This window comes from Salvelinus namaycush, chromosome 21 (assembly GCF_016432855.1).
Source record: "Salvelinus namaycush isolate Seneca chromosome 21, SaNama_1.0, whole genome shotgun sequence".
In the NCBI taxonomy this organism is placed as follows: Eukaryota; Metazoa; Chordata; class Actinopteri; order Salmoniformes; family Salmonidae; genus Salvelinus; species Salvelinus namaycush.
The window spans coordinates 51472863-51494807 of record NC_052327.1 but is presented as its reverse complement, the minus strand read 5'-3'; the positions used below and the strand labels follow the sequence as shown (position 1 = coordinate 51494807).

The following is a 21945-nucleotide window of genomic DNA, read 5'->3' as shown; positions in this document are numbered from 1 at the left end:
TTCTCATGGTCTGAGAGTCTTTAGGTGACTTTTGGCAAACTCCAAGTGGGCTGTCATATGCCTTTTACTGAGGAGTGGCTTCCGTCTGGCAACTCTACCATAAAGGCCTGATTGGTGGAGTGCTGCAGAGATGGTTGTCCTTCTGGAAGGTTCTCCCATCTCCACAGAGGAACTCTAGAGCTCTTTCAGAGTGACCATTGGGTTCTTGGCCCCCTCCCTGACCAAGGCCCTTCTCCCCCGATTGGTCAGTTTGGCCTGGTGGCCAGCTCTAGGAAGAGTCTTGTGGTTCCAAACTTCTTCCATTTAAGAATGATGGAGGCCACTGTGTTCTTGGGGAACGTCAATGCTGCAGACATAATTTGGTACTTTCCCCAGATCTGTGCCTCGACACAATCCTGTCTCGGATCTGTACGGACAATTCCTTCGACCTCATGGCTTGGTTTTTGCTCTGACATGCACTGTCAACTGTGGGACCTGATATAGACAGTTGTGTGCCTTTCCAAATCATGTCCAATCAACATCTCAAGGATGATCAATGGAAACAGGATGCACCTGAGTTCAATTTCATAGCAAAGGGTCTAAAAACGTATGTAAATAAGGTGTTTCTGTTTTTAATTTTGTATACATTTGTTAAAATTCTTAAAAACCTGTTTTTACTTTGTCATTATGAGGTATTGTGTGTAGATTGTTGAGGATTTTTTGTTATTTAATCAATTTTAGAATTAGGCTGTAACGTAACAAAATGTGAAAAAAGCCAAGGGGTCTGAATACTTTCCGAAGGCACTGTATGATGGGCTAAGTTAGGGTGTGTGGGCACATCCATGTGTTTGTATGTCTGTGTGTTGGGGTCAGGTGTATGGATGGGGTATCTGGACCCAAGTTGGATGTAGTGTGAAGGAGATGAATACCCTCAGGCTATGGGAGTGGTTGTCTCCTCTTCTAGTGTGTTCCAGGCCCAGTGGTACCACTGTGGTATCGGGGGGACTAGTGGCCTTGTTGGGTGGACTCAGTTACACAGCAGCAACTCTCTCAAGGATTATTACTACAGCACCGCTGGTTCCCCCCCACACACACATACACACACTCTGCTGACCAGCTGGAGGAGAGGAGTTGCTATACCTCTTTAATTGTAATTGTATGGAGCGGTGGCTCAGAGTGGTGGCTCCCTCTTGGATTAGAATCCATGGGCTTTAATAAAGGATAATAAAGAACATATTTATTCCCTCCTCTCCTCCTGGCCTGTCATATTCTGTCATATCCCTCCCTATTCTATCCTATTCTGTCATATTCTGTCATATTCCTCCCTATTCTATCCTATTCTGTCATATTCGGTCATATTCTGTCATATTCCTCCCTATTCTGTCCTATTCTGGCCTATTCTGTCATATTCGGTCATATTCTTTCCTATTCTGTCATATTCTGTCATATTCCTCCCTATTCTGACCTATTCTTTCCTATTCTGTCCTATTCTGTCATATTCCTCCCTATTCTGTCATATTCGGTCATATTCTGTCATATTCCTCCCTATTCTGTCCTATTCTGGCCTATTCTGTCATATTCGGTCATATTCTTTCCTATTCTGTCATATTCTGTCATATTCCTCCCTATTCTGACCTATTCTTTCCTATTCTGTCCTATTCTGTCATATTCCTCCCTATTCTGTCCTATTCTGTCCTATTCTGTCATACTCCTCCATATTCTGTCCTATTCTGTCATGTTTTGTCCTCCTGGTCTCTATATACTAAATCAGCTCTTTCATGCTACGTTTCATGGGTTTAAAGAAATAGTGGCCATCACAGTGTGGCGTTAATAGCCTTGTTGTTATTGTTGTTGTGGAAAGAGATGGATATTGTTGACATGACCTGATGATTTGACAGTACTGTACTGGAGGAAGGCTCATCGGGTCGAACGTTGGTTCTCAAAATGTTTGGGAGAATAAAGAGTGTGACTTTCGTTGTTTTCCTACAGTACAATATCTAGCATACAGTTTGAACTGGATAATGGTAGCTAGATATAGAGTGATTGATTGAATCTATTTTAAAATACGTTGATAACAGTGCTCCAGCCAGAGACTGGATCATCAAGGATAACACAATAGAGCTGGAAAACTGATTTCCATTGTGGTTCTCGGATGTGTTTCTTCTACGTTCTCCTTTATCAGGTTCTAGTCCAGTGCTCCTCGCCTCCTAGCCCTGCAATCGTAAATGAGCTTGATGAAATGGCTCCCATGGATCTTATTGTATCAAATCCTCAGCCGGAGCTGTCGGCCAGTGTACACAGCCCCGTGGTTGGCTGCCCCAGGCGAGTAATACAGGGTTTCCCTGGGGAGGCCAGGGCCATGTAGAAGACATTACCCCTCCTCTCCCCCCTCATTCATCTATCAAGCACCAGCCATTGGCTCTAGGGGCTAGCCACTAAATCCATCTAACTCCGCCACTAACCAACACCTCAGATCATCCATCTATAACTCCACCACTAACCAGCACATCAGATCATCCATCTATAACTCCACCACTAACCAACACATCAGATCATCCATCTATAACTCCACCACTAACCAACACATCAGATAATCTATCTATAACTCCACCACTAACCAACACATCAGATAATCTATCTATAACTCCACCACTAACCAACACATCAGATAATCTATCTATAACTCCACCACTAACCAACACATCAGATAATCTATCTATAACTCCACCACTAACCAACACATCAGATAATCTATCTATAACTCCACCACTAACCAACACATCAGATCATCCATCTATAACTCCACCACTAACCAACACATCAGATAATCTATCTATAACTCCACCACTAACCAACACATCAGATCATCCATCTATAACTCTACCACTAACCAACACATCAGATCATCCATCTATAACTCCACCACTAACCAACACATCAGATAATCTATCTATAACTCCACCACTAACCAACACATCAGATAATCTATCTATAACTCCACCACTAACCAACACATCAGATAATCTATCTATAACTCCACCACTAACCAACACATCAGATCATCCATCTATAACTCCACCACTAACCAACACATCAGATAATCTATCTATAACTCCACCACTAACCAACACATCAGATCATCCATCTATAACTCCACCACTAACCAACACATCAGATCATCCATCTATAACTCCACCACTAACCAACACATCAGATAATCTATCTATAACTCCACCACTAACCAACACATCAGATCATCCATCTATAACTCCACCACTAACCAACACATCAGATAATCTATCTATAACTCCACCACTAACCAACACATCAGATCATCCATCTATAACTCCACCACTAACCAACACATCAGATCATCCATCTATAACTCCACCACTAACCAACACATCACATAATCTATCTATAACTCCACCACTAACCAACACATCAGATCATCCATCTATAACTCCACCACTAACCAACACATCAGATCATCCATCTATAACTCCACCACTAACCAACACATCAGATCATCCATCTATAACTCCACCACTAACCAACACATCAGATAATCTATCTATAACTCCACCACTAACCAACACATCAGATCATCTATCTATAACTCCACCACTAACCAACACATCAGATCATCCATCTATAACTCCACCACTAACCAACACATCAGATCATCTATCTATAACTCCACCACTAACCAACACATCAGATCATCTATCTATAACTCCACCACTAACCAACACATCAGATCATCCATCTATAACTCCACCACTAACCAACACATCAGATCATCCATCTATAACTCCACCACTAACCAACACATCAGATAATCTATCTATAACTCCACCACTAACCAACACATCAGATAATCTATCTATAACTCCACCACTAACCAACACATCAGATAATCTATCTATAACTCCACCACTAACCAACACATCAGATAATCTATCTATAACTCCACCACTAACCAACACATCAGATAATCTATCTATAACTCCACTACTAACCAACACATCAGATAATCTATCTATAACTCCACCACTAACCAACACATCAGATCATCTATCTATAACTCCACCACTAACCAACACATCAGATCATCCATCTATAACTCCACCACTAACCAACACATCAGATCATCCATCTATAACTCCACCACTAACCAACACATCAGATCATCTATCTATAACTCCACCACTAACCAACACATCAGATCATCTATCTATAACTCCACCACTAACCAACACATCAGATCATCCATCTATAACTCCACCACTAACCAACACATCAGATCATCCATCTATAACTCCACCACTAACCAACACATCAGATAATCTATCTATAACTCCACCACTAACCAACACATCAGATAATCTATCTATAACTCCACCACTAACCAACACATCAGATAATCTATCTATAACTCCACCACTAACCAACACATCAGATCATCCATCTATAACTCCACCACTAACCAACACATCAGATCATCTATCTATAACTCCACCACTAACCAACACATCAGATCATCCATCTATAACTCCACCACTAACCAACACATCAGATCATCCATCTATAACTCCAGGAAGTAGGGAGAAGTAGGGGTTAATTCCCACTACTAAACAGAGCTGGGCTGAGCTGTAGCCTACAGGGCTGGCCCAGTTACACATGCACCACAGTTGCTGGAACCATGCTGGAAAGGACAATGTAAAATGAAAATCTCAGACAGTATCTCAGCACAGTATGGTCCGGTTAGGCACGATAGTGTAAAATGGGCAGACTATTGATGTGGCTAAGTACTACCAGACTCCCCCCAGTCCTGGTCCCTGACTCACCCTGCAGCTATGGGGTCTGGAAGAAAAAGATGGAGAGAGAGACGGAAAGAAGGCTGGCTTAATTGGACCACATTATTCCTTTATTGAGTAACACAAAAATCCCAAATCAAATATCGCCGTCTGAGACAACCGGGCAGAGCACTTTATTCTGCTGTGCTGGAAGACTGTGACATTTTCATTAGATTTAGTGGGACACTGACCGGGCGCCTCAGGTGACATTGGCAAGAAGGCAGCAGGATAAAATCAGGTCATACTCCAATTCCTAAATGGAGAAAATGTCTCAATCTCTTCCTCAGAGCTGTGTAGTTTTTCTACTGTTTGATGGTAGGGTATGCATGCATACCAAATGTATATAGACTATTTTATGATGCTACTGTTGAATTACGTATGATTCGCTAAGATGTAAGGATATTCTGTTTCAATGGAGCACTTCCTAATTGGCTTACAAAAAGAGTAAGAGGCTGGTATTTAGAAGAATCCTTGATTGCATTTCCAGGAATTGATCTCCTATTCTGAGTCTTCTTGGCAATTGTTCCCTTTTTTCTTTGGCAACCCCCCCCCCCCCCCCGCTCCTTTCTCTCTCTCTGCCTCTTCACTCTCTCTCTCTTAGATAGATGGATTTTGTATTTGTGGTCCTGGCAACTTGAACTTTTTTGGAACACCATTATTTTTGTCTTACTGAGATTTACTGTCAGGGCCCAGGTCTGACAGAATCTGTGCAGAAGATCTAGGTGCTACTCTAGGCCCTCCTTGATTGGGGACAGAAGCACCAGATTATCAGCAAACAGTAGACATTTGACTTCAGATTCTAGTATGGTGAGACCGGGGGCTGCAGACTTGTCTAGTGCCATCGCCAATTCGTTGATATATATGTTGAAGAGGTTGCGGCTTAAGCTGCATCCCTGTCTCACCCCACAGCCCTGTGGAAAGAAATGTGTGTTTTTTTTGCCACTTTCCATCAATTTATATTGTAGACCCTCATGCCAAATTGAGTCAAACACTTTTTTGAAATTAACAAAGCATGAGAATACTTGTAGGGTGTGCAGGGTGAATACGTGGTCTGTTGTACTGTAATTTGGGAAAAAGCCCCCGGTCTCACCATACTAGAATCTGAAGTCAAATGTCTACTGTTTGCTGATAATCTGGTGCTTCTGTCCCCAATCAAGGAGGGCCTAGAGTAGCACCTAGATCTTCTGCACAGATTCTGTCAGACCTGGGCCCTGACAGTAAATCTCAGTAAGACAAAAATAATGGTGTTCCAAAAAAGTTTTCAAAAAGGCTTTACAGCGAAAGCACAACATATGATTATGTTAGTTGATAAAAGATACAAGTGTTATTCACAGAATTAAAGATAGACTTCTCCTTAATGCAACCGCTGTGTCAGATTTCAAAAAAACTTTACGGAAAAAGCATAATCTGAGTACGGCGCTCAGAGCCCAATCCAGCCAAAGAAATATCTGCCATGTTGGAGTCAACAGAAGTTAGAAATAACATGATAAATATTCACTTACCTTTGATGATCTTCATCCGAATGCACTCCCAGGAATCCCAATTCGACAATAAATGACTGATTTGTTCCATAAAGTTCCATAAAGTCCATCATTTATGTCCAAATAGCCACTAGTTGTTAGCGTGTTCAGCCCAGTAATCCATCTTCATGAGCACTACGTCCAGACAAAAACTCGAAAAGTTCCGTTACAGGTCGTAGAAACATGTCAAACGATGTATGGAATCAATCTTTAGGATGTTTTTAACATAAATCATCAATAATGTTCCCACCGGAGAATTCCATTGTCTGTAGCAAAGGACTGGAACGAGAGCTAACTCTGTCGGGAGTGCGCGTCACGAGCCTGAGACACTCTGCCAGACACATGACTCATTCAGCTCCCATTCCCCCCTCCTTTATAGCAGAAGCCTGAAACAAGTTTCTAAAGACGGTTGACATCTAGTGGAAGCCGTAGGAAGTGCAACTTGACCCCATAGTGTATTCGGTAGGCCAAGCTTTGAAAAACTACAAACCTCAGATTTCCCACTTCCTGGTTGGATTTTCTCAGGTTTTCGCCTGCCATATGAGTTCTGTTATACTCACAGACATCATTCAAACAGTTTTCGAAACTTCAGAGTGTTTTCCATCTAATACTACTAATAAGATGCATATATTAGCATCTGGGACAGAGTAGCAGGCAGTTTACTCTGGGCATGCATTTCATGCAAAAGTGAAAATGCTGCCCCCTATCCCAAACAGGTTTCAATCAGTATATTGTTTTCACTGAGGACATGTACGAGTCTGCTGTTAATGATAATGCAGAGGATTTTCCAGAGGTTGCGGTTGACGCATATCCCACAGTAGTTATTGGGGTCAAATTTGTCTCCACTTTTGTGGATCAGTCCTTGGTTCCAACTATTGGGGAAGATGCCAGAGCTAAGGATGATGTTAAAGAGTAGAGACAATTGTAAGTATAGCCAATTGGAATTTGTGGTCTGTATATTTTATAATTTCATTGAGCATACCATCAACACTACAGGCCTTATTGGGTTGGAGGGTTTGTATTTTGTCCTGTAGTTCATTCAATGTAATTGGAGAATCCAGTGGGTTCTGGTAGTCTTTAATAGATGATTCTAAGATTTGTATTTGATCATGTATATGTTTTGCCTGTTTGTTCTTTGTTATAGGGCCAAAAAGATTGGGGAAGTGGTTTACCCATACATCTCCATTTTGGATAGATAACTCTTCGTGTTGTAGTTTGTTTAGTGTTTTCCAATTTTCCCAGAAGTGGTTAGAGTCTATGGATTCTTCAATTACATTGAGCTGATTTCTGACGTGCTGTTCCTTATTTTCCGTAGGGTATTTCTGTATTGTTTTAGTGATTCACCATAGTGAAGGCGTAGACTCAGGTTTTCTGAGTCTCTATGTTTTTGGTTGGATAGGTTTCTCAATTTCTTTCTTAGGTTTTTGCATTCTTCTTCAAACCATTTGCCATTTGTCATTGTTGTTCATTTTCTTCAGTTTTCTGTTTGACATTTTTAGATTTGATAGGGAAGCTGATAGGTTAAATATACTGTTCAGGTTTTCTACTGCTAAGTTTACACCTTCACTATTACAGTGAAACATTTTGTCCAGGAAGTTGTCTAAAAGGAATTTGTTGTTGCCTAATTACATTTTTTGGTAGGTTTCCACACTACCACACTACCAGATTCTTTGGTATGTTTCCATAGCATTTCTTATTATTATTCAGTTTCTTTGGCTTTGATGCCTCATGTTTGAGTTTTGCTCTGTTCAAATTGACTCTCATTTTGCTGTGATCTGATAGGGGTGTCAGTGGGCTGACTGTGAACACTCTGAGAGACTCTAGGTTGAGGTCAGTGATTAAGTAGTCTACAGTACTACTGCCAAGAGATGAGCTATAGGTGTAGCTACCGTAGGAGTCCCCTCAAAGCCTACCGTTGACTATGTACAGACCCAGCATGCGACAGAGCTGCAGGAGTTGTGACCCGTTTTTGTTGGTTACGTTGTCGTAGGTGTGCCTCTGGGGGAGGGAATGCTCCAGGTAGGTGTTGGTCCCCCTGTGTGTCTGAGGGTGTCAGGTTCTTGTCCAGTTCTGGCATTTAGGTTGCCACAGACTAGTACATGTTCCTGGGCCTGGAAATGATTGATTCCCCCCTCCAGGATGGAGAAGCTGTCTTCATTAAACATGGGGATTCTATTGGGAGGGATGTAGGAAGAACACAGGAGGACTTTTTCATCTGTTGAGATGATTTCATTTAGAATTTCTAGCCAAGTGCAAAATGTTCCTGTTTTGATTAATTTAATGGAGTGAGTTAGGTCTGCTCTATACCAAATTAGCAAACCCTCTGAGTCGCTTCCCTGTTTCAAACCTGGTAGTTTGGTGGATGGGACTTCCAACTCTCTGTAACCTAGACGGCAACCAGTTGGTCCGTCTCCTCTATACTAGGTTTCTTGTTGGATGACAATGCCTGTATTTCAGATGTTTTGGTGAAGTCCAGGTTCCAGCTCTTCAGGCCAAAGGCAGATGACCTCAGGCCTTGGATATTCCAGGATGAGATAGTGAAGGCTTTGTGTTCCATAAAGTGTCCAATGTTGTTAGTCGTGTGGTTTGGCCTCAGGCCAGTAAGTGTGAGCAGAACCTGCTGAGCATCTGGTACATGCCATTGGCTTGGGCTAGTGTAAGAGTGGGGGTCGGGCCGGTTTGCCTGCTCACGGCCTGGGCATATGTGTGACTTTCACGTTGAGGCCTTTTTTTGCGGGAGTGGGGGCATTGGAGTGGGCAGTAGGGGCATAGGTCTGATCTGAGGGGGCCTAAATGGGGTGTGGGCATGGTTGACTTGGGGGTGTTGATTGGTTGGGGTGGGGGTGAGGATGTGGCTGGTGGTGCTGTGGTTTGGATGTAGGTCCTCTCGGCGTGGGTCCTCTATGTGTAGGTCTGGGGGGTGGTTCCCACAGGTCTGGGAGAGGGTCTCGCTGGTCTGGGAAGGGTGTTGATCTGTTGCTCCTGGTTGAAGTGTTGGGGCTGCGGTTGAGGGCGATGTCCTTTAGGGTCCGGGCGAAGGTGGGCTCTGCTGCCTTGTATAGGTGGACCTGGTCATAAAGGCTGGTCAAGTCCAGGGTGGAGTGGTGGGCCAGGTAGACAGTTGGTTTTGAGGCACAGTCACAGGAAATACTTGCGTTTACCCGCTGTATGGTAGCAAGTCTTTTCATGGTAGCAGGGTGGAGATAACCACTTGTGCGTTGGGGAAAGTGGAAGAAGCTTTTTCAATCACTCCCTTGAGTGCTGTGGCCACCCTTTCCTGCTGTGCTCTCAGGTCGTTTGTGCTTGTGTGTATTATTATGTGGCTTGGTGGCCCTAGTTGGTCGTCAGACAGAAGGTCTAGGGCGCATTGGGTTCTCTCTCTCTCTCTCTCTCTCTCTCTCTCTCTCTCTCTCTCTCTCTCTCTCTCTCTCTCTCTCTCTCTCTTCTCTCTCTCTCTCTCCTCTCGCTCTCTCTGTGTCTTCTCTCTCGTTCTCTCTCTGTCTCTTTCTCTCCTCTTTCCTCTCTCTCTCCTCTCGCTCTCTCTGTCACTTCTCTCTCTTTCTCTCTCTAGGTTGGATAGTGGCATAATGACATTGTTAAGCTGCCTGGCAACAAGCGAACCCCTTCATTTCCTGCTCCATATCTTCACAAGTGTCAACTTTATATAGTACATAAAGCCACAATCTGAGGGACAGTTAATAGTTACAACAGTAGCTATTGCAGATTGCAACTTTAATATTGGGTGAATAACCCTCTGGTTACATTGCATAATGATGAACCTGATGCAATTAACACTCAGTCTATCAATTAACACTCAGATTTCCATCATTAGGTGCAATACTATCCTCTTCAATGAACTTGAACACAGCCCTCATCCACACAGTGGTGCACAGTGGTGCATCACAGCAATCTAACTATCCAAGAGATTCTACAACAAACCATATCCCATAACCATAACACTATCTCTGCTCCTCTCATTACTGATGCGTGCTGATGTCTGTCAACTACCTTCTCTACTTCCTTGGCTGTCAGGGTTCTTCTCCCTGTGACCTAATTTCAGTCAGTCAGCCAGACAGAGAGACAGATGAGAGGATGGGAGAGGAGGAGAGGAGAGAGGGGAGGGGAGGAGAGGAGAGAGGGGAGGGGAGGAGAGGAGAGAGGGGAGGGGAGGAGAGAGGGGAGGAGAGAGGGGAGGGGGAGGAGAGAGGGGAGGGGAGGAGAGGAGAGAGGGGAGGGGAGGAGCAAGGGGAGGGGAGGTATCCACTGGCAGCATGTCATCTGAGGTTGATGGCTGATGTGATCGATATGTTAGCAGCTTAATGGTACTAACGTCATGGCAGTGAATCAGCTAAATGAAGCCGTGTGGGCCACGTCGCTCCCCATTGGAGCACACTAGTTCACACACATACACACATGCATGCGCAAGGGCACGCAAGGGCACGCACACACATGCACACGCACACACACACACACACACACACACACACACACACACACACACACACACACACACACACACACACACACACACACACACACACACACACACACACACACACACACACACACACACACACACACATTCATCAGAGCGCACTAGATCAAAACAATTGTTCACATCTCCCAGCTAAGTCCATCTCCATCTGCATAGCAACCACCTTGGATCCACAGTCACACAGCGACAGCCACCTGTATCTGTCTCTCTAGAGTGAATAATGACTTCACCTGCTATTGATTTAACTGTACATCTGTAACGTGGCATAGTCTCAGTCACCTGCTATTGATCTAACTGTACATCTGTAACGTGGCATAGTCTCAGTCACCTGCTATTGATTTAACTGTACATCTGTAACGTGGCATAGTCTCAGTCACCTGCTATTGATTTAACTGTACATCTGTAACGTGGCATAGTCTCAGTCACCTGCTATTGATTTAACTGTACATCTGTAACGTGGCATAGTCTCAGTCACCTGCTATTGATTTAACTGTACATCTGAAACAGTCTCAGTCACCTGCTATTGATTTAACTGTACATCTGTAACGTGGCATAGTCTCAGTCACCTGCTATTGATTTAACTGTACATCTGTAACGTGGCATAGTCTCAGTCACCTGCTATTGATCTAACTGTACATCTGAAACAGTCTCAGTCTCTTCTCGGTCTCTTGATTTATGACCATAGATACTGGAGAGGATGTGCTTTGCCTTTTCATCTGAATAATGTATGTTCCTATATGTTCGCTCCCCCCTCCTATTTTTCCTCTTCTCCATTTTTCTCTCTCTCTCTCTCCCTCTCTTTCTCCATCTTTCTCTCACTCTCTCTCTCTCTCTCTCTCTCTCTCTCTCTCTCTCTCTCTCTCTCTCTCTCTCTCTCTCTCTCTCTCTCTCTCTTTAGTTGTAAATGTGCACGAGTCTGAGCCGTTCTGATTGAGGAGAGAGGCGGGTCTTATCTGCGTCTGGGGGGGAGGACCTTCGTGTCAGATAACCAATCATGGAGAGGACGAGGGCGGGTGCAGCTGTGTTCCTGATGCTGATCTTGGGTCACCTAGGCAACGCTCTGGAGGTCCCACTAGACCGTAAGAAGAACTATGAACACTTCACATTCATTATATTGCTGTGGAGTCTGGAAGAGGTTGTAATAACCTCTAAAGAGGCAGTCCTATTTTAGTTTGTCGCTCCCACTAGACTGAAAGAACTAAACACATCACTTTCAAGCAAAGTCAAAGTTTATTTATCCTCCATCTCTCTTTCTCTCCCTCTCCCTCCCTGTATATTCCTCTGCCTCTGCTTCTCTCTCTCCCTCTTCCTTTCCCTCCATCTTTCTCTCTTTCTCTCTTTATCTGTCTCTCTCTCTTTCTTTCTTTCATTCTATCTCTTTCTCTACCTCTTTCTGTATCTCTTTCTCTCTCTGCTTCTCTCCTTCTCCCTCCCCCTTTTCAAAGTCAAAGTTACATTTGTATGGAGTCTGTAAGAGGAGTCTGTAAGAGGAGTCTGTAAGAGGAGTCTGTAAGAGGTTGTAAGTTCTGTTTTATAAGTGAGTAAGAACAGAAGGATTTTCTGTCATTTTAAGTTCTTGCAGAACCTTACACACACACCAACGTCATAATGTGGAAATATCACTATGTTGTGTGAGTAATGTTTTGAATCAATGACCATCTGGAAGCTGCAGTCTAATGCCTGGCAACTAACCAACCTTCTATCAACCAAGTTCTGATGGGGAGTAACTAAACCGGTCCAATCTTTTCCACCACTAATGTCTGGTTTTCTTTATTATGTCACTAATTTATGCTGATTCTTGGGGAAAAAGCTAAAGTTCTGGAAGAATGTAAGTTAAATTCCACCACCATGCTTGTGTGAATTCAGTGTGCCCACAGAGACTATTTGACTTGTGCATTTGGGTTTTTATTTGTATTTATTTTTTGTTTTGCGCTTATCCGTGTGGATTTGAGTGGATTTTAAGTATTGGTTGGACTTGCATACCATGCTCTTCTTGTTTGTTTGTTTGTTGTTTATTTGTTTTTTCGAGACATAGCAGGAAACTACACCACAAAAATCAGGATTTCCCATAGTATGTCCATCTTATGTTCCTTGGGACAGAAATACGTTTAAAGAAAGAAGCGAATGAAGCAGGATATACTGGAATGTACTTCAGTCTACTGCATGCTTTTACGTTCCAGATTAGATTCAATGTCGCGAGCCGTCGCAACCCTGCATGTCATTTTGTGGCTCGCTGTGTGATTGATTAATAGAAAACAGCTTAGTTATGCAGAAAGGCCAGTGGTTGATTTGACTGTGTCCTTCTCTGCTTGCCGTAGTGGCGCAGCCGCCAACCATAACTCAACAGTCCCCCAAGGATTACATCATCGACCCTCGGGAGAACATCGTCGTCCACTGTGAGGCCAAAGGGAAGCCACATCCCAGGTACACACACACACACACACACACACACACACACACACACACACACACACACACACACACACACACACACACACACACACACACACACACACACACACACACACACACACACACACACACACACACACACACACACACACACACACACAGCCAATTGTTATACTGGTCATTTTTGTGCTATATCAAATCTGAAAATGTTCTATGATGACAGTGACAGTTATTTGGATGTTCACTAACATTGACATCATTCCACTCGCAGCTTCTCGTGGACCAGAAACGGGACCCACTTTGACATTGACCAGGATCCCAAGGTGACGATGCGACCCCGCTCTGGTACCCTGGTGGTGGACATCAGTGGGGAGAAGGCCGAGACGTACGAGGGGATCTACCAATGTACAGCCAGAAACAAACACGGGGCCGCAGTGTCCAACAATATCATCATCAGACAGTCCAGTAAGCATTGCTTGGCCTCATTCATTATCTCGTTCTCGCTCTCTCTCTCTCTCTCTCTCTCTCTCTCTCTCTCTCTCTCTCTCTCTCTCTCTCTCTCTCGCTCTCTCTCTTTCTCTCTCTCATTCCCTCTCTCTTTCTTTCTTTCTTTCTTTCTCTCTCTCTCTTTCTCTCTCTCTCTCTCTCTCTCTCTCTCTCTCTCTCTCTCTCTCTCTCTCTCAATTCAATTCAAGAGACTTTATTGGCATGGGATACATATGTTGACATTGCCAAAGCAAGTGAAGTAGATAATATACAAAAGTGAAATAAACAATAAAAATGAACAGTAAACATTACACTCATAGAAGTTCTAAAAGAATAAAGACATTACAAATGTCATAGTATGTCTATATACAGTGTTGTACCGATGTGCAAATGGTTAAAGTATAAAAGGGAAAATAAATCAACATAAATATGGGTTGTATTTACAATGGTGTTTGTTCTTCACTGGTTGCCCTTTCTTGTGGCAAAAGGTCACACATCTTGCTGCTGTGATGGCACACTGTGGTATATCACAGAATAGATATGGGAGTTTATCAGAATAGGGTTTGTTTTCGAATTCTTTGTGTATCTGTGTAATCTGAAGGAAATATGTGTCTCTGATATGGTCATACATTTGGTGGGAGGTTAGGAAGTGCAGCTCAGTTTACACCTCATCTTGTGGGCAGTGTGCACATAGCCTTTCTTCTCTTGAGAGCCAGGTCTGCCTACGGCGGCCTTTCTCAATAGCAAGGCTATGCTGACTGAGTCTGTACATAGTCAAAGCTTTCCTTAAGTTTGGGTCAGTCACAGGGATCAAGATCAGGTATTCTGCCACTGCGTACTCTCTGTTTACGGCCAAATAGCATTCTAGTTGCTCTCTGTCACTTTCTCAATGTCTCTCTCTCTGACCTTTCAGTCGTCTCATAACAAGTCATATCAACTCATGTCTGTCTCAGTCCATTCTCCCCTAAGCTTATCTATGACATGTGTCTCTTTGATTTATCACCATTCAATCTTTATTTTCTCTCTTCTTTTTTGTTGTTGTTACTAATAAGATGTATTTTCCATCATCAATGCTCTCTTCATGGAAGGTAACGGTTACATGTGGAAAGACGTCTTGCTAATAATCCTTACCTGGAAACACCTATCACAACTTCCTTTGTGTTTACCTCTAGCTTGATGCAGTTTTGTAACTACACCTCATTCCTTTCATGTGGCTAGACCTCATTCCTTCCATGCAGCTACAACAATCCTTTCATGTAGCTAGACCTCATTCCTTCCATGTAGCTAGAACAATCCTTCCATGTAGCTAGACCTCATTCCTTCCATGCAGCTACAACAATCCTTTCATGTGGCTAGACCTCATTCCTTCCATGTAGCTAGAACAATCCTTCCATGTAGCTAGACCTCATTCCTTCCATGCAGCTACAACAATCCTTTCATGTGGCTAGACCTCATTCCTTCCATGCAGCTACAACAATCCTTTCTTGTAGCTAGACCTCGTTCCTTCCATGCAGCTACAACAATCCTTTCATGTAGCTTGAACTCATTCCTTTCATGTGGCTAGACCTCATACCTTCCATGCAGCTACAACAATCCTTTCATGTAGCTAGACCTCGTTCCTTCCATGCAGCTACAACAATCCTTTCTTGTAGCTAGACCTCATTCCTTCCATGTAGCTAGAACAATCCTTTCATGTGGCTAGACCTCATTCCTTCCATGTAGCTACAACAATCCTTTCTTGTAGCTAGACCTCGTTCCTTCCATGCAGCTACAACAATCCTTTCATGTAGCTAGACCTCGTTCCTTCCATGCAGCTACAACAATCCTTTCTTGTAGCTAGACCTCATTCCTTCCATGTAGCTAGAACAATCCTTTCATGTGGCTAGACCTCATTCCTTCATGCAGCTACAACAATCCTTTCTTGTAGCTAGACCTCGTTCCTTCCATGTAGCTAGAACAATCCTTTCATGTGGCTAGACCTCATTCCTTCCATGCAGCTACAACAATCCTTTCTTGTAGCTAGACCTCATTCCTTCCATGCAGCTACAACAATCCTTTCTTGTAGCTAGACCTCGTTCCTTCCATGCAGCTACAGCAATCCTTTCATGTAGCTTGAACTCATTCCTTTCATGTAGCTAGACCTCATTCCTTCCATGTAGCGAGAACTCAATCATTTCATGTAGCTAGACCTCATTCCTTTCATGTAGCTAGACCTCGTTCCTTCCATGTAGCTAGAACTCATTCCTTTCATTTAGCATTCCTTCCATGTAGCTAGAACTCATTCCTTCCATGTAGCTAGAACTCATTCCTTTCATGTAGCTGGAACTCATTCCTTTCATGTAGCTAGAACTCATTCCTTTCATGTAGCTAGACCTCATTCATTTCATGTAGCATTCCTTCCATGTAGCTTGAACTCATTCCTTCCATGTAGCTAGAACTCATTCCTTTCATGTAGCTAGACCTCATTCCTTTCATGTAGCTAGACCTCATTCCTTCCATGTAGCAATCATTTCATGTAGCTTGAACTCATTCCTTCCATATACCTAGAACTCATTCCTTCCATGTAGCTAGAACTCATTCCTTCCATATACCTAGAACTCATTCCTTCCATATAGCTAGACCTCATTCCTTCCATGTAGCTAGACCTCATTCCTTCCATGTAGCAATCCTTTCATGTAGCTAGACCTCATTCCTTTCATGTAGCTAGACCTCATTCCTTCCATGTAGCAATCCTTTCATGTAGCTTGAACTCATTCCTTCCATATACCTAGAACTCATTCCTTCCATGTAGCTAGAACTCATTCCTTTCATGTAGCTAGACCTCATTCCTTCCATGTAGCTAGACCTCATTCCTTTCATGTAGCTAGACCCCATTCCTTCCATGTAGCTAGAATTCATTCCTTTCATGTAGCTAGACCTCATTCCTTTCATGTAGCTAGAACTCATTCCTTTCATGTAGCTAGACCTCATTCCTTTCATGTAGCTAGAACTCATTACTTTCATGTAGCTAGACCTCATTCCTTCCATGTAGCTAGAACTCATTCCTTTCATGTAGCTAGACCTCATTCCTTTCATGTAGCTAGACCTCATTCCTTCCATGTAGCAATCCTTTCATGTAGCTTGAACTCATTCCTTCCATATACCTAGAACTCATTCCTTCCATGTAGCTAGAACTCATTCCTTCCATATACCTAGACCTCATTCCTTCCATGTAGCAATCCTTTCATGTTGCTAGATCTCATTCCTTCTATGTAGCTAGACCTCATTCCTTCCATGTAGCTAGACCTCATTCCTTCCATGTAGCAATCCTTTCATGTAGCTAGACCTCATTCCTTTCATGTAGCTAGACCTCATTCCTTTCATGTAGCTAGACCTCATTCCTTCCATGTAGCTAGACCTCATTCCTTTCATGTAGCTAGACCCCATTCCTTCCATGTAGCTAGAATTCATTCCTTTCATGTAGCTAGACCTCATTCCTTTCATGTAGCTAGAACTCATTCCTTTCATGTAGCTAGAACTCATTCCTTTCATGTAGCTAGACCTCATTCCTTTCATGTAGCTAGAACTCATTCCTTTCATGTAGCTAGACCTCATTCCTTTCATGTAGCTAGAACTCATTCCTTTCATGTAGCTAGACCTCATTCCTTCCATGTAGCTAGAACTCATTCCTTTCATGTAGCTAGACCTCATTCCTTTCATGTAGCTAGACCTCATTCCTTCCATGTAGCAATCCTTTCATGTAGCTTGAACTCATTCCTTCCATATACCTAGAACTCATTCCTTCCATGTAGCTAGAACTCATTCCTTCCATATACCTAGAACACATTCCTTCCATGTAGCTAGACCTCATTCCTTCCATGTAGCTAGACCTCATTCCTTCCATGTAGCAATCCTTTCATGTAGCTAGACCTCATTCCTTTCATGTAGCTAGACCTCATTCCTTTCATGTAGCTAGAACTCATTCCTTTCATGTAGCTAGACCTCATTCCTTCCATGTAGCTAGAACTCATTCCTTTCATGTAGCTAGACCTCATTCCTTTCATGTAGCTAGACCTCATTCCTTCCATGTAGCAATCCTTTCATGTAGCTTGAACTCATTCCTTCCATATACCTAGAACTCATTCCTTCCATGTAGCTAGAACTCATTCCTTCCATATACCTAGACCTCATTCCTTCCATGTAGCAATCCTTTCATGTTGCTAGATCTCATTCCTTCTATGTAGCTAGACCTCATTCCTTCCATGTAGCTAGACCTCATTCCTTCCATGTAGCAATCCTTTCATGTAGCTAGACCTCATTCCTTTCATGTAGCTAGACCTCATTCCTTTCATGTAGCTAGACCTCATTCCTTCCATGTAGCTAGACCTCATTCCTTTCATGTAGCTAGACCCCATTCCTTCCATGTAGCTAGAATTCATTCCTTTCATGTAGCTAGACCTCATTCCTTTCATGTAGCTAGAACTCATTCCTTTCATGTAGCTAGACCTCATTCCTTTCATGTAGCTAGAACTCATTCCTTTCATGTAGCTAGACCTCATTCCTTTCATGTAGCTAGAACTCATTCCTTTCATGTAGCTAGACCTCATTCCTTCCATGTAGCTAGAACTCATTCCTTTCATGTAGCTAGACCTCATTCCTTTCATGTAGCTAGACCTCATTCCTTCCATGTAGCAATCCTTTCATGTAGCTTGAACTCATTCCTTCCATATACCTAGAACTCATTCCTTCCATGTAGCTAGAACTCATTCCTTCCATATACCTAGAACACATTCCTTCCATGTAGCTAGACCTCATTCCTTCCATGTAGCTAGACCTCATTCCTTCCATGTAGCAATCCTTTCATGTAGCTAGACCTCATTCCTTTCATGTAGCTAGACCTCATTCCTTTCATGTAGCTAGACCTCATTCCTTTCATGTAGCTAGACCTCATTCCTTCCATGTAGCAATCCTTTCATGTTGCTAGATCTCATTCCTTCTTAGTGACGTTAGGTAAATGTATAAACCACATACTGGTATATCATGTTTCCCTCATGTGTATTTCAGGGTCCCCCTTGTGGTCAAAGGAGAGGAACGAGCCAATCAGAGTTCAGGAGGGCGAGGCTCTAGTGCTACATTGCCGGCCCCCTGCTGGCCTGCCCCCCCCCATCATCTTCTGGATGGACGTCAGTAAGTCTGGTCATTATAGTCCACTGTCTGTTGTGCTGCAGTTTACTGTAGATACATAGATACCTGTAGATACCTGTTTGTTTACAGACATTTTAGCTGGATCATATGAGAACCTAATGGGTAATATGTCCTGTCCACACCTGTTTCTGAATGGTCATGTCTTGGGTAGTCTGTCCTTTTGGGTAGTCTGTCTGTTTGGTTTCATTGCTTGCAAATTATGAGTCGAAATATTCCTCATAAAACGAGACATTAATGGAAGCCTCAGTAGTGTGGCCTGATGGTGTTGACTTCTCTCCTCATGTTGACTTCTCTCCTCCTGTTGACTTCTCTCCTCCTGTTGACTTCTCTCCTCATGTTGACTTCTCTCCTCCTGTTGACTTCTCTCCTCATGTTGACTTCTCTCCTCATGTTGACTTCTCTCCTCCTGTTGACTTCTCTCCTCCTGTTGACTTCTCTCCTCATGTTGACTTCTCTCCTCATGTTGACTTCTCTCCTCCTGTTGACTTCTCTCCTCGTGTTGACTTCTCTCCTCGTGTTGACTTCTCTCCTCATGTTGACTTCTCTCCTCATGTTGACTTCTCTCCTCATGTTGACTTCCCTCCTCATGTTGACTTCTCTCCTCATGTTGACTTCTCTCCTCATGTTGACTTCTCTCCTCCTGTTGACTTCTCTCCTCGTGTTGACTTCTCTCCTCGTGTTGACTTCTCTCCTCGTGTTGACTTCTCTCCTCGTGTTGACTTCTCTCCTCGTGTTGACTTCTCTCCTCGTGTTGACTTCTCTCCTCGTGTTGACTGCTCTCCTCATGTTGACTTCTCTCCTCTTGTTGACTTCTCTCCTCACGTTGACTCCTCTCCTCATGTTGACTCCTCTCCTCCCCCAGACTTCCAGAGACTGCCTCAGAGTAGCCGTGTGTTCCAGGCGTTGAACGGAGACTTGTACTTCTCCAACGTTCTGACGGAGGACTCGAGGAACGACTACATCTGTTACGCCCGTTTCCCTCACACTCAGACCATCCAGCAGAAACAACCCATCACTCTCTTAGTGCTCAACCGTAAGTGTATGTGTGTGTGTGTGTGAATGTGTGTGTGCGCGTGAATGTGTGTGTGTGTGTGTGTGTGTGTGTGTGTGTGTGTGTGTGCATGCTCAGCATTGAATGTGTGTGTCAGTTTGTATAGGAGTTTCCTGTCAGTGATCCCAACCTCAGCGTCACCAGTAGTAGTCTAGTAGTCATCATGAAAAGCCTCTCTCAACAACAAAAGGCTTTCTAATACAGTCCAGTTACCACTGACTGATCGTCATGACGATACAGATTCACAGACACGATTTGACCATCTATTCTTTATCTACAGTATATCTATGATCATCATTCAGCATTTTCTTCAGTTCACACAGTTTGATTTCAGTATTCAACCATCCATGTTTATTTGTCCAATCACTTTATTGACTTCAACATGTGGCATGTTTGATTATTTTCTGTTGTGTTACAGTGGATGCATTCAATGAGACTGTTGCTGCTTTATTCAATGAAACAGATTTTTTTAGTGGTGAGTTTTGGCAACCCCTAGTGGCTCTACCCTCCCATAGTTCGTCAACCAATAGAAACCAACCACTAACATCGACCTCTAAACCTTAACCTTACCCTTGTGATTGGCCTCTTCTTTAGTAGTAAACCAATACTAGAAATCAAGCACTAGCATTAACCCCCTAAACCTTAACCTAACCACACTTCCCACCATAACGTGACCAAAGAATACATTTTTGTGAAAGACATTATCTTTTCTACAGCAACAATGTATTAACATCATTTCAAATGACTAAAATGAACCATTGCATGATGGTTCCTCCTTTGCCTTGCTCATATTTTGTAAATTCAAATTGACATTCTGTCTGTCTGTATGTAATAATGTAATACAGACCTACTGAATGTAATACAGACAGACCTACTGAATGTAATACAGACAGACCTACTGAATGTAATACAGACCTCCCGAATGTAATACAGCCCTACTGAATGTAATACAGACCTACTGAATGTAATACAGACCTACTGAATGTAATACAGACCTACTGAATGTAATACAGACAGACCTACTGAATGTAATACAGACCTACTGAATGTAATACGGACATACCTACTGAATGCAATACAGACAGACCTACTGAATGTAATACAGACCTACTGAATGTAATACGGACATACCTACTGAATGCAATACAGACAGACCTACTGAATGTAATGCCGACAGACCTACTGAATGTAATACAGACATAATTAATGTAATACAGACAGACATACTGAATGTAATAATGACCTACTGAATGTAATACAGACCTACTGAATGTAATACAGACAGACCTACTGAATGTAATACAGACAGACCTACTGAATGTAATACAGACCTCCCGAATGTAATACAGCCCTACTGAATGTAATACAGACCTACTGAATGTAATACAGACCTACTGAATGTAATACAGACAGACCTACTGAATGTAATACAGACCTACTGAATGTAATACGGACATACCTACTGAATGCAATACAGACAGACCTACTGAATGTAATACCGACAGACCTACTGAATGTAATACAGACATAATTAATGTAATACAGACAGACATACTGAATGTAATAATGACCTACTGAATGTAATACAGACCTACTGAATGTAATACAGACAGACCTACTGAATGTAATACAGACAGACCTACTGAATGTAATACAGACCTCCCGAATGTAATACAGCCCTACTGAATGTAATACAGACCTACTGAATGTAATACAGACCTACTGAATGTAATACAGACAGACCTACTGAATGTAATACAGACCTACTGAATGTAATACGGACATACCTACTGAATGACCTACATTCAGTAGGTCTGTATTACATTCAGTAGGTCTGTCTGTATTACATTCAGTAGGTCTGTATTACATTCAGTAGGTCTGTATTACATTCAGTAGGGTATGTATTACATTCAGTAGGTCTGTCTGTATTACATTCATTAGGTCTGTATTACATTCAGT

General features: G+C 42.7%; 1 protein-coding gene across 7 annotated transcripts in view; it reads left to right on the top strand.

Annotated features, from left to right (window-relative positions):
• The window catches only part of LOC120066465 (neuronal cell adhesion molecule-like), a 108376-nt gene that overhangs the window by 52939 nt on the left and 33492 nt on the right, over positions 1–21945 (top strand). For 5 of the 7 annotated variants that reach the window (XR_005478773.1, XM_039017858.1, XM_039017855.1 and 2 more), the window contains exons 2-7: positions 11752–11932; positions 13172–13277; positions 13537–13730; positions 18795–18917; positions 19798–19968; positions 20405–20461. Coding sequence is in view for 6 of the 7 variants with exons in the window: in XM_039017858.1 (XP_038873786.1) it covers positions 11848–11932; positions 13172–13277; positions 13537–13730; positions 18795–18917; positions 19798–19968; positions 20405–20461 (736 nt within the window). In the remaining variant the exon portion in view is untranslated. The remainder of the gene's footprint in view (positions 1–11751; positions 11933–13171; positions 13278–13536; positions 13731–18794; positions 18918–19797; positions 19969–20404; positions 20462–21945) is intronic. The other 2 variants (XM_039017859.1, XM_039017856.1) reach the window with 1 other exon arrangement.